The 13213-nt window shown below is 63.8% G+C and overlaps 2 protein-coding genes across 7 annotated transcripts in view; one reads left to right on the forward strand and one right to left on the reverse strand.

Moving 5' to 3' along the window:
• The window catches only part of IFT140 (intraflagellar transport 140), an 81250-nt gene extending 80069 nt beyond the window's left edge, over positions 1 to 1181 (forward strand). For both annotated transcript variants that reach the window (XM_032425661.1, XM_032425662.1), the window contains exon 31: positions 725 to 1181. In XM_032425661.1, coding sequence (XP_032281552.1) covers positions 725 to 928 — 204 coding nt within the window. In that variant the 3' untranslated portion in view covers positions 929 to 1181. The remainder of the gene's footprint in view (positions 1 to 724) is intronic.
• A 364-nt stretch (positions 1182 to 1545) lies between these two features.
• TELO2 (telomere maintenance 2) lies at positions 1546 to 12910 on the reverse strand. 5 transcript variants are annotated; one of them, XM_032425664.1, is made up of 21 exons: positions 12666 to 12910; positions 11315 to 11650; positions 10315 to 10592; positions 9143 to 9211; positions 8795 to 8942; positions 8399 to 8501; positions 8113 to 8181; positions 7771 to 7912; positions 7551 to 7687; positions 7056 to 7141; positions 6738 to 6824; positions 6385 to 6473; positions 6115 to 6206; positions 5899 to 6015; positions 5717 to 5788; positions 4451 to 4615; positions 3976 to 4067; positions 3524 to 3623; positions 3334 to 3398; positions 2967 to 3082; positions 1546 to 1922 (listed from the first exon to the last, which is right to left on the reverse strand). In XM_032425664.1, exons 2-21 carry the CDS (start codon positions 11647 to 11649, stop codon positions 1816 to 1818), a joined length of 2469 nt encoding a protein of 822 aa, XP_032281555.1. In that variant the 5' UTR covers position 11650; positions 12666 to 12910; the 3' UTR covers positions 1546 to 1815. The 5 variants fall into 5 exon arrangements, with proteins under 5 accessions (XP_032281555.1, XP_032281558.1, XP_032281556.1 ...); XM_032425667.1 differs by lacking the exon at positions 12666 to 12910 and adding an exon at positions 12267 to 12307; XM_032425665.1 differs by lacking the exon at positions 12666 to 12910 and adding an exon at positions 12143 to 12255.
• Between the last annotated feature and the right edge of the window lie 303 nt (positions 12911 to 13213).

Raw genomic sequence — 13213 nt, forward strand, 5'->3', positions numbered from 1 at the left:
TGGTGGTAAGCGTTAGAAGCCACGAGACCTATTCCTCTCCTCATGCTTAGGTGCAGGCAGGTATACCAGGTGTGGACAGGTGTAGGCAGGTGTGGGCAGGTATAGCAGGCGTGGGCAGGCGTAGGCACACGTGGACAGTGTGGGCAGATATAAGTGTGGTGCTCTGTGGGAGGCTCAGGTCCCTCAACCCCAGGCTCTCCCACATATTCCCACTGGCAGAACCAGAGTAAGTTCCACAGGAAAACCACTGACAGCTCCATGGTTTACTGGCTTATGATCGAGAACCATATATACAAGAGATTCAGACTGATGCTAGGCCCAACGAGGTGGGGCAGATTTGATGCTTGGTCAGAGAAAACCAGGTGGACGGCATACACTGGCCGCCTGCCCTGCCACCCTGAAGCCGTCTGCAATGTGAATGCCTCCTTCCCTCATGTCTCCTCCAGGGAGCGTGGCCCCCAAACACTCGGGTCCTCCAACCCAGGCTGCTCACAGGACTTTCCTGCTCAGCTGGGGGTGCTAACCGCAGCCGACAGCACGGTCAGAGCCCAAGCTTTGGACACCGCCAGCCCTCGGAAAGGCTGTGCGGTCATAGACAGTTGTCCCCAGGCCCGTCTTGTGAAGGCACGGGGTGGGTGTCCAGGAAACTCACCGCCCTGGACAGAGGGTGTGGGCTCTTTGGTTTTCGCTGTGCACTAACCTGGTAACGGCTGTCCCAACCCAGGCCTACAAGTACCTGGAGGAGATGCGGAAGCGAGTGCCTTCTGCCAACATGTCCTACTACGTGAACCAGCGGACCGTGGATGCCGTGCACCAGGGCCTGGGCATCCCTCTGGTGCGCACCGTGCCTGAGCGCGTCCGCCACAACAGCGTGGAGGACCACAAGGAAGTAGACGAGGTGGTGGAAGAGGTGGAGAGCGACCCCTGACAGCTGCTGCTGCAAGCTCCTCTGGAACTTTCCGGGGTTGGTAGCAAGAGCCTGACTTTCTTGTTGAAATATAAACTGGTATTTGACGCCCCAGGGCACTGGCTATCCTGCTTAGAAGGGGCAATCGTGTGTCCTTCCGGCATTCCTGGCCCCTGCGGTCCCTTTACTAGGAAGGGAGTTGGCTCATCTTTTCCATGACAGTCTCCCAAGTACAAATTGTAAAACCTAAAACACTAGAACTCGATGGACTGTGCGTGTTAGTATATTCACCGCGCCTCGTCCCAGCATGCAGGCAGGCACCTGAGAGCACAACTAACAATTTCCAGCGGGACGGCACCATTCCTGACCACAGGGCCTGGTGTCCACTGGAATGGAGATGGGGGTGGCCTTGCCCAGGTGACACGGTGACCTGTGCGGGGCGGGTTCCACGAGGCAGCCTTGCGGATGCAGCTCTGTCCCCAGCTCCTGCGGGGAGGGGCCGGCCTCAGGCCATGTCAGGGCAGGGAGGGGGACCTTGGGCTCTCCCACCCCCAGCTCCTTCCACAGCTGCCAACACCTGTGCCCCTTCGGAGGGCCCATCGAGGCACTGTAGACCCTGCCTGAGCAGTGAGAGCCACGAGGCGTGGGCTTGAGTACCTGCAGCTCCTTTTTATTCTTCCTTTTTATGGTTTTTTAAAGTCTGCATTCAGGTGAGGAAGGGGCTTGGGGACAGGCTAAGAATCAGCCCGCAGGGGCCCCAGCGGCTCCCTCCCTCCTCGGGACCCCTGGGCCATGTTCAGGTGGCCCTGTCCACAGGGGCAGCACCGGAGGCCCTCACATGGACCGCTGGCGGAGCCCTCGGGCCAGCCGGACTAGCCCCAGCAGGGCAGGGCCTTCTTGGGCAGGGACTAAGGAGACGATGGCGGGACGAGTGTGTCTCTGAGCTTCTCCAGAAGCAGGAGCGCTTTCACCGCCAGCACCCTGCAGTCCTCATCGGGGTCCTGCTCCGCCACATCTGCCAGGCCCAGAGAAAGCGGGACGTCAGCAGTGCCACCCGGCCGCGCAGGCCAGCCCTCCGCGGTTTCCTGTCAGGGAAGTCTTCCTGCACGAGCCCCCGCGGGGCCCAGCGTGTCCTGGCTGCCCCCCCCCCCCGAGATAGCAGCACCTCAGACCCCAGCAAAGGCCTTTACCCCATTCCTGCATGGGGCAATGCCCCGCTCCCCTTGGGGCGATGGTGGCAGGAGGCAGGGGGACCCATCCTGGGACTCAGGACGCTGCATGCCTGCAGCATGAGGCCCTGAGCCGTCCCGACACATGTGATCAGAGAAAGCCACACTGAAGGGCGCTCTGCAAACCGACCAACACGACGAAAGGGTCCCTGCCTGGAGCTCGGGTCCCACAGAAAGGAAAGACAAAGGCTGTCATCAGACCTCTGGGCCTCCGAGCGTGGCAGCACATCAGACCATAGAGTCCCAGCCATGAGCCCCGAGAGTGGAAAGGTGTGCGCTCGCTCTGGGCAACTCAAGTGCCTATAGGTGGGAGGTCACGCTGGCTCCAGCAGACTTTTCAAAAAACCTTGACGGGGGGCAAAGTTTGTCAAAATGCTAATCGGCAGGGGCGCCTGGGTGGCTCAGTCATTGGGCGTCTGCCTTCGGCTCAGGTCGTGATCCCAGGGTCCTGGGATCGAGTCCCACATCGGGCTCCCTGCTTGGCGGGGAGCCTGCTTCTCCCTCTCCCTCTCTCTCTGCCTGCCTGTCTGCCTACTGATGTAAAGTCTTTAAAAAAAAAAATTGCTAATCAGCGAACCTGCTGAGGTTACATGGTGCTCGCTGTATGGCTCTTGTAACCTTACTGCCGATTTGGAATTTTCCAGAACAAATACAGCCCTCATCTCCCACGTTAGGGCACCTTCTCTTGGGTCCCCCTGCAGAACCTCCACAAAGTGACCCGACAACAGCCAGGTCCCCACCGCCCCATGCCCTGATGGCTGTGGGGACCCTCCAGGCTGCACCAGCCTCCTCTCCCGCCTTGCCAACATGGCTGGGGGCCCGGTGCTCACCCGCCAGCCAGGGCCGGGCTTCCAGCAGCTCATCAGGCAGGTCGGCCAGCAGTCGCTCGGCCGGAACGCTGAGCAGGACAGAGGAGACTGCGGACAGCAGGCCCCGGCGCACATAGCTGACAAAGGAGGCCAGAAGTCTGAGTCCTGATGGAGCCCCAGGCCAGGAAGACCCCACTTCTCCTCGGGGTACAGCAGACACACAGGCAACCAAAGCATGCTCGACCCCACCCTGCCCCTTCCTGCTTAGGAAGTGCCAAGCCAACCTAGGAGCCGCCCCCCACCTCCTGCTGTCCACGTCACAGCAGGATTTGGAACCCTGTCTCTGTGTCCACATGGGACCACTGCCCTCAGCCCCACGGCCACTCACGCGTCACCATGGAAGCGAAGGGTCCACACAAACTCCAAGAGGGCCTTGCCCATGGCCACAGCTACCTGAAACCAGAGACCAGTGGGCAGGGGTCCTGGCACCCAGAAGCGGTCTCCACCTTGGAGCCTGTGCTTGGGTCCAAGGTGAGGCCCTCTGTGGGGACAGCCACCAGCTACCACCTCCCCCTCACCGTGGTGTTCACAGCCAGGTACATCAGGGCCCCTAAGGTGTGGACCAATCTCCCAAGAACCAGTTGGTCCTCTCCCAAAAGATCAAAGGTCACCAGAGGCCTAAAACAGAGAATCCAGTGAACGTGCAGGCTGGGCACTCGGAGCTGGCTCCCAAGCCCCTGGGCCACTGAGGGACACCCGGGGCTCCGGACGCCCCTCCTCACTGCCCGTCCCCATGCGTGACCCAGAGTCACGAGGGGAAGGCGTTGGACAGACAGATGCAGAGCGGGCGGAGCGGCGAGGCACCACAGTGCGGCTCCAACCCCACCGGCCAGAGCCCGTCATCTGTGAGATGGTGGCACCTGACACCCCCACATCGCCTGCCCAACCCAGGTCATGACCCTGCTGCAGGACTGCAGACTCCATGCTGGGAAGCCTCCTGTCCGCGAGGGCATGCAGGCCTCCCGCTCACCTGTCAAAGTGCCGAATGAGGGGGAAGAAGAAGTAGCCAGCCACCAAGTTGAATTCGTTGGGGCCAGCGTCCGGCCCCCACCTGGGAGAGCGCTGCAAACACACGGTGCTCAAGGTGCCATGCCCCCCCCCCCAGGCAGGACTCCCACTGTGGGCACCGTCCCGTGCGCCGTGGGGCGCGAACAGCTCCCGGCCCCCGTGACAGCCCCGAGTGGACCCCGATGACCCAGCACACAATGACCCAGCACACGCCAGGTCCGTTCCTGCTGATGCAAGATTCCTCAGGCTGTTTTTACGCCCACGTCTGCAGTCCCGTTTTAAAACCACTTCACTCTGATACCCTACAGCACGTGTCCCTCACTCAGTTTGTACCCAAAATTCCCTTCACAGAACGCCCCCAAGCAGGCAGCCCCTAGAGACCACCGACCACTCAGCACCCACTCAGGTCCGAGGACCTGAGCCGGGTCCCAGCTGACCTGAGAGAACCGCCGGGTCTTGCTTCTGATCCGCTCCTGCACGACCGCCCGCCAGGCGGGAGCCTGGGTGCTGCTGGGCTGGGAGGCGGGACTCGGGGAGCCACACTGGGGAGCCTTGGGGAGGCGCCCAGGCCGAGACAGCTCCTGGGCAGCCAGAGTCAGGACCTAGAGAAGACCCAGGGCAGCTGTCGTTGCTCTAGGGAAGGATGGCATTTTCCAAAATTCAAGGTAAACTGAGTGCCCTGGAGCCCTTCACCCCACCGGCGCCATCAGCCCACAGGTGGTGCCGGAGGACGTTCTGGGGACCACAAAGAACATCAGTTCCCAGTACCCCAGCGTCACCGCACTTGTGTGGGTGACAGGAGGGAAAGCTGGACGGCCCCCTGGCAACAGCCCAGCGGCCTGGCTCCTGCGCCCGGAGCCCCTTCTATTCCAGAACCTCGTCCAATCTGACGCCCAGACACCTGGGAAAAGGGAAGAAGCTCTGGCTCAGGCTGTGCACGGGTGGGCCCCGGGACGCGTGCGGGACGCCCTGGCACAGTCAAGGCCACAGACGGCAGCCTGATGCTGCAGGCACCCACCCGGGCAGTGCGTGCCAAGGGTCATTCCTTTGAGGTCACATGACACAGTCAAGGACCAAATGCCACTGAGCGGCAAGTACGGAGACAGTGACCCTGTTCGGTGCCGTGACCGTGGTGAGTGCACAGCTCAGTGGCAGCAAGTTCACCTCAACTGGCCATCACCAGCATCATCTCTAGAACCCCTCCGTCTTCCCAAACAGGAGCTCCGTCCCCGTGAAACACGCCCTCCCCACCATCCACTTCCTGTCTGATTTTGACCCCAAACCTCGTGGAGGCAGAGCCCTACACCACCCTCCTCTCGGGACCGGCTTTTCCACTGAGCAGTGTCTGGTAGCTTCCGCCACATGGTGGCAGGTGTTAGAACGTCCTTTCTTCATAAGGCTGAGTAAGGTTCCATTGTGTGGACAGGACGCATTTTGCTCACCTTAAGATGGGAAGTCGTATTGCATAGGAATTCTATCTCAATAAAGCTTTTGTCTAAGGTAAAGGATGCACGCAGCCTCCATTGAATCCCATGTGCTGTCAAGACAACCCCAGATGGGTGCCGGTCCCAGCCTCTCAGGTCCAGCAAGGGACCTGGGGAGGCCTCTGGTCCTGGCCACGTAGCTTTTGGCAAGTACGCGTTTCCCTCCCCTCATGAGGGCACCTGGGCCTGACGAGTGGACAGAGGGCCCCAGGCACTCACGTCCAGGATGTCCATGCGCTGCCGGAGGCTGAAGTTGAGGGCGTAGAATTGTGAGGTCAGATACTCTGCGACCTGAGCCGGGCACACGAAAGGCCGCTGTGGGCCACCACCAAGGGCTAGGGCCCCCGTGCAGACACTGCCTCGTGGCAGGACCGCAGCACCACCCCACCCCTGGGACTCACCGGGGCCGGGTCTGTGACCACGACAGCCACCAGGGCTCGCTGGCGCAGCCCCTCAAACCCCACCACGCTCGTCTTCTCCTCCAGGTGCAAGAGCACCTTGGCCAGCTCCACGCTCACCTGCACACAGGGGTCAGCGTGCCTCAGCCCCCCACCTGCCCTCCGCCTCCCCACCCCAGCCGCGCGGGCCTCCCAGGCAGACACATAGCCCTCCCTCACCTCACGGGCAGCAGCCGGGCTCCTGACAATCAGCCCCTCGAGGGCTCGCAGGGCTGCCTCCCAGCGCTCCCAGTCCTCGGATGAGGTCAGGGCTACACAGAACAGACGGGCCCATGCTGGTCCTTAGCCCTGACCTCGTGTGAGGCAAAGCTGACGGCCAGGGTCTGGGCGCTGGGCGGAGGCAGGCGAGTCCCAGGCCACGGGCAGTTCCCGGGGCTCAGCCACCCCAGGGCAGGCGTTGGTGGGGCTCCCGCCGGGGAAGAGACCCACCTTCCACGCAGTCCCGGACATAGGCAGGCGCCTTCCCACTCTTCAGCTCTTGGTCCCCCGACATGTCATAGGGGACAAGCTCATCGTCACTGGGGAAGCAGCAGAGACCCGCGGGGCCAGCCCATCACCCAGGAGCAGGCAACAGGCAGGCCGTGCTCCTGAGCCACCGGCATTAACCCCAAGTCCCCGAAGCCTCAGGAACAGCAGACTTTTCCTATTAGGGTGCTTGAGGAGAGCGGCGCTGCAAAGCTGACCCGCGACCTCCGCACAGCGCAGGCCGTCTGCTCCCACGCTCACATGCACGGGGCTCTGCTCCCCCACGTCTGCGGCTTCCATCTGAGACCAGCCCCTACCTGTCCAGGTCAGAGCCCAAGCCCTCCGGCTGGGCCTGGGGGACACCACCGTCCGTGCTCCCTCTGTCAGGGGTCTCTACAGCCGGGCTTTGGAGAACAAAGAAGGAGCCTTTCGAGGAGGTCCCACACAAGTTTCTGGCCCTGGAAGCCACCTTCCCTCGGAAGTGCTCTCCCTGTCCCCACCCTGCGCTTCTTCGCTTATGTCTCAGCTACTGGAGTCCAGGAGAACAAGGTGACGAGGTAATGCGCGTGCGGGAACGGGCCCTGTCCGGCAACCACGCCCAGAGCTCGGGGACCACGGGGCATGGAGACCCTCACCTTGCCTCCGCCTCCGAGGGGCTGTCAGCCACAGGCGGGGGCGCCGCCAGGGCCAGCAGCTCGCGGCTCAGCTCATCCTCTTCGTACTGCAACGCACAGAGGCTGGAGCCGGCGGGGGCAGGCCCGCGGCCCCTGCTGCCTCCAGCACAGCCCACGACTCTGCGAGTCTATGCAGGGCAGCGGGCAGCGCTGGGTGTGCAAGGCCGGGGGAGCCCACCCTCCCGAGGGACCAGAATCCCACGAGGACATCCTGGGGGGCTCCACAGGTGGAGGGGAGGGGACGCCTGTCCAGCATGCCTGAGTCCTGTCCAGAGGGAACGCTTGCGGACGCCCCAGGGAATCCGCCTGGGGGCTACACCCCCGCCCCTCAAGGTGCGGCCCTCAGCGGGGCCCCCAGGCCCTGTTCCACACCAGCATGCAGGGGCTGTGGCCTGGACCCGGGAAGGCGTGGTGACATTGGGGCGGGGCAACACTGAGGGTGCCACCCTCGTTCACCTGGAACCTCAAGGGAGGCCCGTCAGGGTGGATCCGGGTGCTGGCTACTCCGGCCACAATCATGCCCAGGCGGCGCACAGCGGGCAGGCTGCTGTCCAGACGAGTCTTCACTCCCGCCATGAGGCTAGCCAGCAGCTCTGGAAGCCCCGACAGCCGCACACTGAGCGCCGGTGGCGTGTGGGGACAGGCATGGGGCTGGGGCAGGGGCCCGCCTGCTCACCGTCCCGGCTGTCCCGGAGCTCCGCGTCCTGCAGGTGCGCCAGGCAGATGAGCAGGGCCGAGCTGACGTAGCGTTGCTGCGGCAGAGGCGTGTGGCGGACGGCACTGGGGCTGCCCCACGTCTCCAGGAGCTCCTTCAGCGCCTGGCGGGCAGCGTGGCCGGTCACACGGCCCCGCCTGCCTCCCTGCACGGCGCCGCTGACCTGGCCGGCACCCTCACCCACTGCCAGCCCGGGAGAGGCTCTAGCCGGCACCCTCTGCTCCAGGCAGGGGCCTCCTCCCTTCCCTTCCCAGCAGAAGGTGGTCCTAGCACACCAGGGGTGGAGGGCCCGGCCACGCTTACCTGTCTGAGGAGCGGGCGCCGCTGGCTGTCCATGGCCAGGTACCCCAGCAGGCTCTGTAGCACGGGCGTCTGTGACAGAGGCCGGGCATCCAGTCACTGCCGACCAGGCAGACACCAGCTGCCCACATGACGGGCCGAGGACCGTCTGCCCAGGGGTCCCGGAGCAGAGGCTGGTCTGGACTGAGGGTCAGCAGCGTTTCCTGGGCAACCGAGCTCAGCTCCAGACGCTACGGTCACTTCTGGGCCCTGGGGTGGCCCTCAGCCCACCCCCTTACCCCAGTCTCACCGAGTATCGATACTGTAGGAACAGAATTTTTCGGGTCATCACAAACTGGGCCTTCTTACTCTTCAACACCAGGTTCCCCAGGAGCCGCGAGAGAACGTCGGGCCTGCGAGGCACAGGCGGGGGCAGAGGGCAGAGCGTGAACTCCAGACGTCCCCCGCTCCGCGCTAAGCACTGGGAGCCCGGGGCCCACACCCCAGCTCTGAGTCACACCTGATGCTCCCTCCTCCCAGGGACAGCCCAGCACGTCCACACTAGCAGACGTCCCTCCCCTGCTCTGGCCGCGTCTAGTCGGGGGTGACAAAGGAGCACGGCCTCCCCGCGTGAGCTCACAGCACGTACGAGGGACGGGAGACTTGCTGTCCCTGGAGGCCCGCCTCTTGCCCCCTGGCTCCTTACCCCGAGGCGGCCTCCACCAGTCCCGTTAGCAGAGCCTCCATGGCCCGGTCGGGCACACACTCCACCAGGCGCCAGCACACACGCCGCCAGAGGCAGCTGCCCTGGGTGAGCACCGTCAGCCGCGGCACCAGCACGCCCAAGATCTCCTCTGAGGGGAAGACACAGAGGCCCTGAACTCGGGGCCATGCGGCACCCAGTGTCTACAGCCCATGGGTCCGCCGGGCCCAGGCGAGGGGCCCAGGCTCCACAAGGGAACTGCGCTGCCCGCCCCCGCCCGGGACGGCCGCAGGAAGGGCGGGGAGACGTCCGCAAAGGACTGCGGCTCCTCCCGGGACAGGGAACACTCACTCTGTCTCCCGTGGACACAGGCCTTCCCGAGCACCTGAGATAGGAAGGAGACGGAGCAGTCCCAGCCACCTGGGACGGGAAGGAAAGCGGGATCTCAAAGCAGGGCAGCGGTAAGTCCATGAGACACCTGACTAGGTGGGAACAGACCTCACGTCTGTATGGGCATCTCTGCCTTGTAAAAACACCGTTTCTCTCCGTCTAGTTCCAACTGAAACCTCAGTAGCACTGTCTCGGGCTGGAAGCACCCACTGTAATTTCACACTCTGCCTGCTTAATCGCCCGTGATGATCCCATGGAGTATGGCCCAGTGTCGCGGCATGGGGCGGAGGCGGCACCGAGGGGCACCAGGGCAGTGAGCCCCATGGGGCATGTCTAAGCCGCCCGCAGGGAGGAAACGGGGCATGGGGAGAGGGGAGGACGGGCCCACCAGCCCCACGATGGCGGTGCCCACCACGAGAGAGTCCAGACGTGCACAAAAGGAAACGGAGTATCTGCCACCTAAAGAGGGGCGTCTGAGCTCCTACAAAGACGAACCGGATACAGCCGCCCAACAGAAGCAGACGTGATCTAAATTTGCTCTGGACACATTCAGAACATGCTGGAGGCTTCTCAAGCACAGAGCAGGAGGAGGGGCGGCCTGGCTGAGCAGACGCTGGCGCGCCTCGCCTCACCCTGGCCCCCTGACCCTCTGCAGTGGTGGGGCCTCCCTCGTGGGGCGGGCACAGGGACGATGTGAGCACACGTGTGAAGGGCACCCACTCCACAGCCTCAGCGAGACCCTGTGTGCGCCCCATGATGGGAGAGCAGAGGGTGGCGCAGACACCAGGGCCCCAACCACAGCAGACTGAGTGATATGGTCTCTAAGATGCTCCGTGAAGGCCCCGGCCGTGAGCAGCCCCATCTGCATGGCTTCACCGACGGGTCCAACCAGGAGCTAAAGGAATCAAGGTCAGCTCCATCTTCAAGGTCAATAGCCAAGAAGTGGGTGAAGCTCAGCGTGCAGGTCACTACCACCCCATGCAGGAGACAACATCTGACCTGCCAACAGCATCACCCAGAGAATCCCAAGCGCCCCGAGGCCATGAAAAGCCCAGACAGAGGGAGGGAGGGAGGAAGGGACGGGATGGTGGCCAGAGAAAATGGCTGGAAGGACAGTGTGCAGGGGCCCGCACCTCGGAGAGAGTCCACCACCGCCTGCAGCACCCGCATGATCTCCTCCCCGAGCAGAGGGAAGTAATTCTGGGGGAGGAATGCCTCCAGGTTCTCCCGCTGCAGACGGTTGCCTAGGTGGTCGGGCAAGCCCACCACCTTGGTGAGGAGCGTCTCCTGGAGCAGGCGGAAGGCCGGCTCCGTCAGCTGCCGAGACTGGCCCTCCATCACCGCGGCCATCCTGCCCGCGCTCAGGAACCTGGCCAGCAGCTGCGCCATCTTCATCAGACGGAAGCTCGGGCTGAAGCAAGAGCAGGTGTGAAGGGCAGAGCCGTGAGCCCCCACCCTCGGCGTCCCCAGCCCAAAGGAAGAGCAAGTAATCCCACAGCTTAATCGGCACCTGACAACGAGTATCTAAATCCCACTGCCAGACAGCCAGTCCCTGGTGGGGCCCAGAGCAGCTTCCCCACCATGGAGTCACTGGACGCTGCCACTCTCCTCTCCCGATCCACGCCGACTCTGCTGAAACCCAGCTGCGCCACAGCCGGGAGGCCACATGGCAGGACTGTCTTGTGCTCTGACACTGAGTCCGGGAACCACCTTGAGCAAGGTGTCCCCACAAGTGTGCTGCGGGGCCCAGGGAGGGGCCTCCCTGTGGAGCTGAGAGCCACGGAGTGAAGCAAAGGGCCCCACGAGGATGGCAATGCCCACTGCCTACCGATGTCACCCCAATCTGGAGCCAACCCACTGGCTAAGCCACCGGGATGGGAATGCTCCCGCTCCCTCCCTTCGCCAGCGCGGCAGGACCTAGGGCAAGGGCCTCTTCACTGCAAAGGAGATCAACACAGACTGCCTCAACTTTGCAGGCGCTTTGCAGGTGCTCTGCCAGGTGCACGCTCTTTTCTCTCACCTTTCAGGACACCACATTCTCACACAAGCTGGAGAACCTGCTGGTTCACAATCCTTCAGGCCACACTCGTGTTTCGGACATTACAAGTGACCCCATCATCAGACCCCACTCACCCGGCAGCACCCTCGATGGACTCCATCAGCACCAGGAAGGCTTGGTCAGCAGGGCCCTCCAGGAAAAAGCTGGCCCACAGGTCCTCCAGCTGGCCGTCGGGCAGAAGCTCCAGCCAGCCTGGGCTCAGCCTGCCCACTAGACATCGGAGAACGGCGGAAAAGTGCATCCTGGCAAACTCCTCCTGCTCCCCAGGAAGGGCTGGGTTCTCTGCTCCACTGAGATACCGCCTCAGGGCCCCCAGGGTGGAAAGGAGGCAGCCGCCATCCTCAGAAGAGGAAAGGGTGTGAAGTGCTTCCCGGACGGTGAGCGTGACTGCAGACTGCGCTGGATCCATCCTGGAGGCCACAGGACAAGCACGTGAGAAGTCCACGGAGCCCTTGGCACCCATGCGGGCCCGGTCTCAGAACCCCCACCCTCTGGCCCCTCTTGTTAAGCTTCTGGGGACCCCAGTCTCTCCTCACCCCTGCTGTTGTCCAGCAGTATCCCCCCCTCCAGCATCTACCAAGAGTCTGTTCACAGCTTGGTACCCTCTACCATAGGGCACTGTGCCCCAGGGTCAGAAGTGGGGTGCTATTGGCATCTAGTGAGTGGGTGGTAGAAGCAAGGCATGCTGGTAAATGTCCTCTATGTGCAGGGCAGCGCCCACAGCAGAGGCTTATCCAAACCTAGATGTCAGCAGTGCTGGGGCTTGGAGACCCTGGACTACAGGCGTGCGATCACTTCTAACTCCCTGAGGCATCACCCATCTGCCAAACTCCCTTCTCTCCCAGAAACCAAAATCATCTGTGCTCATATTGGGGGTCAGGTGCCCCTGCAGGGTTGAGTACCATTAGGTAGGCACCTATCACCAGTGCACCCAGCCACTAAATAAGGCTGCATCAGGGGCCCAAGAAGAATCCCCACAGCCGCCTCCCCACCCAGCCGGGTCTACGCGGGCTCGGATGCGCAGACCGGATAACACGCCAGCGACCAACCCATCCCACGCTTCCTTGCCCAGCGTGCGCAGGGAGTCCACATGGTGGCGCGGCGGGCAGAGGCCTCGTGGGGCGGGCAGGGGACCTCGGGTGACGGGAGGGGGGTCTCCGGGGCGGGCGGAGGTCTGGAGACGGGAGACGGGAGAGGGTCTCGGGGCGAGCGGGGGTCTCGGGGGACGGGAGAGGGTCTGTGGGACCGGCGGAGGTCTGGGGACGGGAGAGGGTCTCGGGGCGGGCGGGGGTCTCGGGGGACGGGCAGAGGACCTCGGGGGATGGGAGGGGGTCTCCGGGGCGGGCGGAGGTCTGGGGACGGGAGGGGTTTCGGGGCGCGCACGGGCCGGGGGACCGACGGGGGGGGTCTCGGGGAGGCGCGCACCCACTCGGTCCCGGAGTCTCCCCGGCGCGCTCACGGGCAGCCCCGCCGCTACCACCCCTCCGCCGATTCGCCCCGGCCGCCGAGGCCCAGCTCCGCACGCGGTTCGCGGACTAGAGCGTGAGACCGCGGAGCACGAGCTCCCCGCGCGTTGGCAGAGCTGCCGCTGAATTTTTCGAGTCTGTGGGGCCGGACCCCGCGGGCAGATCGCGACGAATCTGCCGCGAAGCCCGGGACCCGAAAGAGGTGTGGGGCGGGCGGCCGATCTGCGCCTGCGCCGAGCGGGGGCGTGACCCTGGGTGGGTGGGTGGAGCCCTGGGGTGGGCGGGGCCGACAGGGGTAGGCGCAGCACCGTTCCACGCGGGGTCGCCAGCCGCAAGTGGCCGTGAAAATTGGCCGAAATCCAGTTCCTTGGTGACCACTTTCCAAGGGCTGCTCTTAACCCTGGCGCATATGCGGTGGGCAGCGTCGGGGGTGATCTGGGAAGACCTCAGGGAGGTGCCGGTTCCGCCTCGACTACCCTTGCGAGGAACTCTGGGAAGCATGCATTA

The sequence above is a fragment of the Phoca vitulina genome, unplaced genomic scaffold, assembly GCF_004348235.1.
Source record: "Phoca vitulina isolate PV1807 unplaced genomic scaffold, GSC_HSeal_1.0 scaffold33, whole genome shotgun sequence".
Taxonomy (NCBI): domain Eukaryota; kingdom Metazoa; phylum Chordata; class Mammalia; order Carnivora; family Phocidae; genus Phoca; species Phoca vitulina.

What these genes read in the sequence shown, in the direction of transcription:
- TELO2 (XM_032425663.1), bottom strand. Translation starts at nt 12,054, where the DNA reads ATGCCTCAGGGAGTTAGAAGTGATCGCACGCCTGTAGTCCAGGGTCTC. An exon ending in TCCTACAGTATCGATACTCG is followed by an intron (nt 8,182 to 8,398) that starts GTGAGACTGGGG and finishes CCTCTGTCACAG; the next exon opens with ACGCCCGTGCTACAGAGCCT. An exon ending in CCCTCGGAGGCGGAGGCAAG is followed by an intron (nt 6,825 to 7,055) that starts GTGAGGGTCTCC and finishes TGTTCTCCAAAG; the next exon opens with CCCGGCTGTAGAGACCCCTG.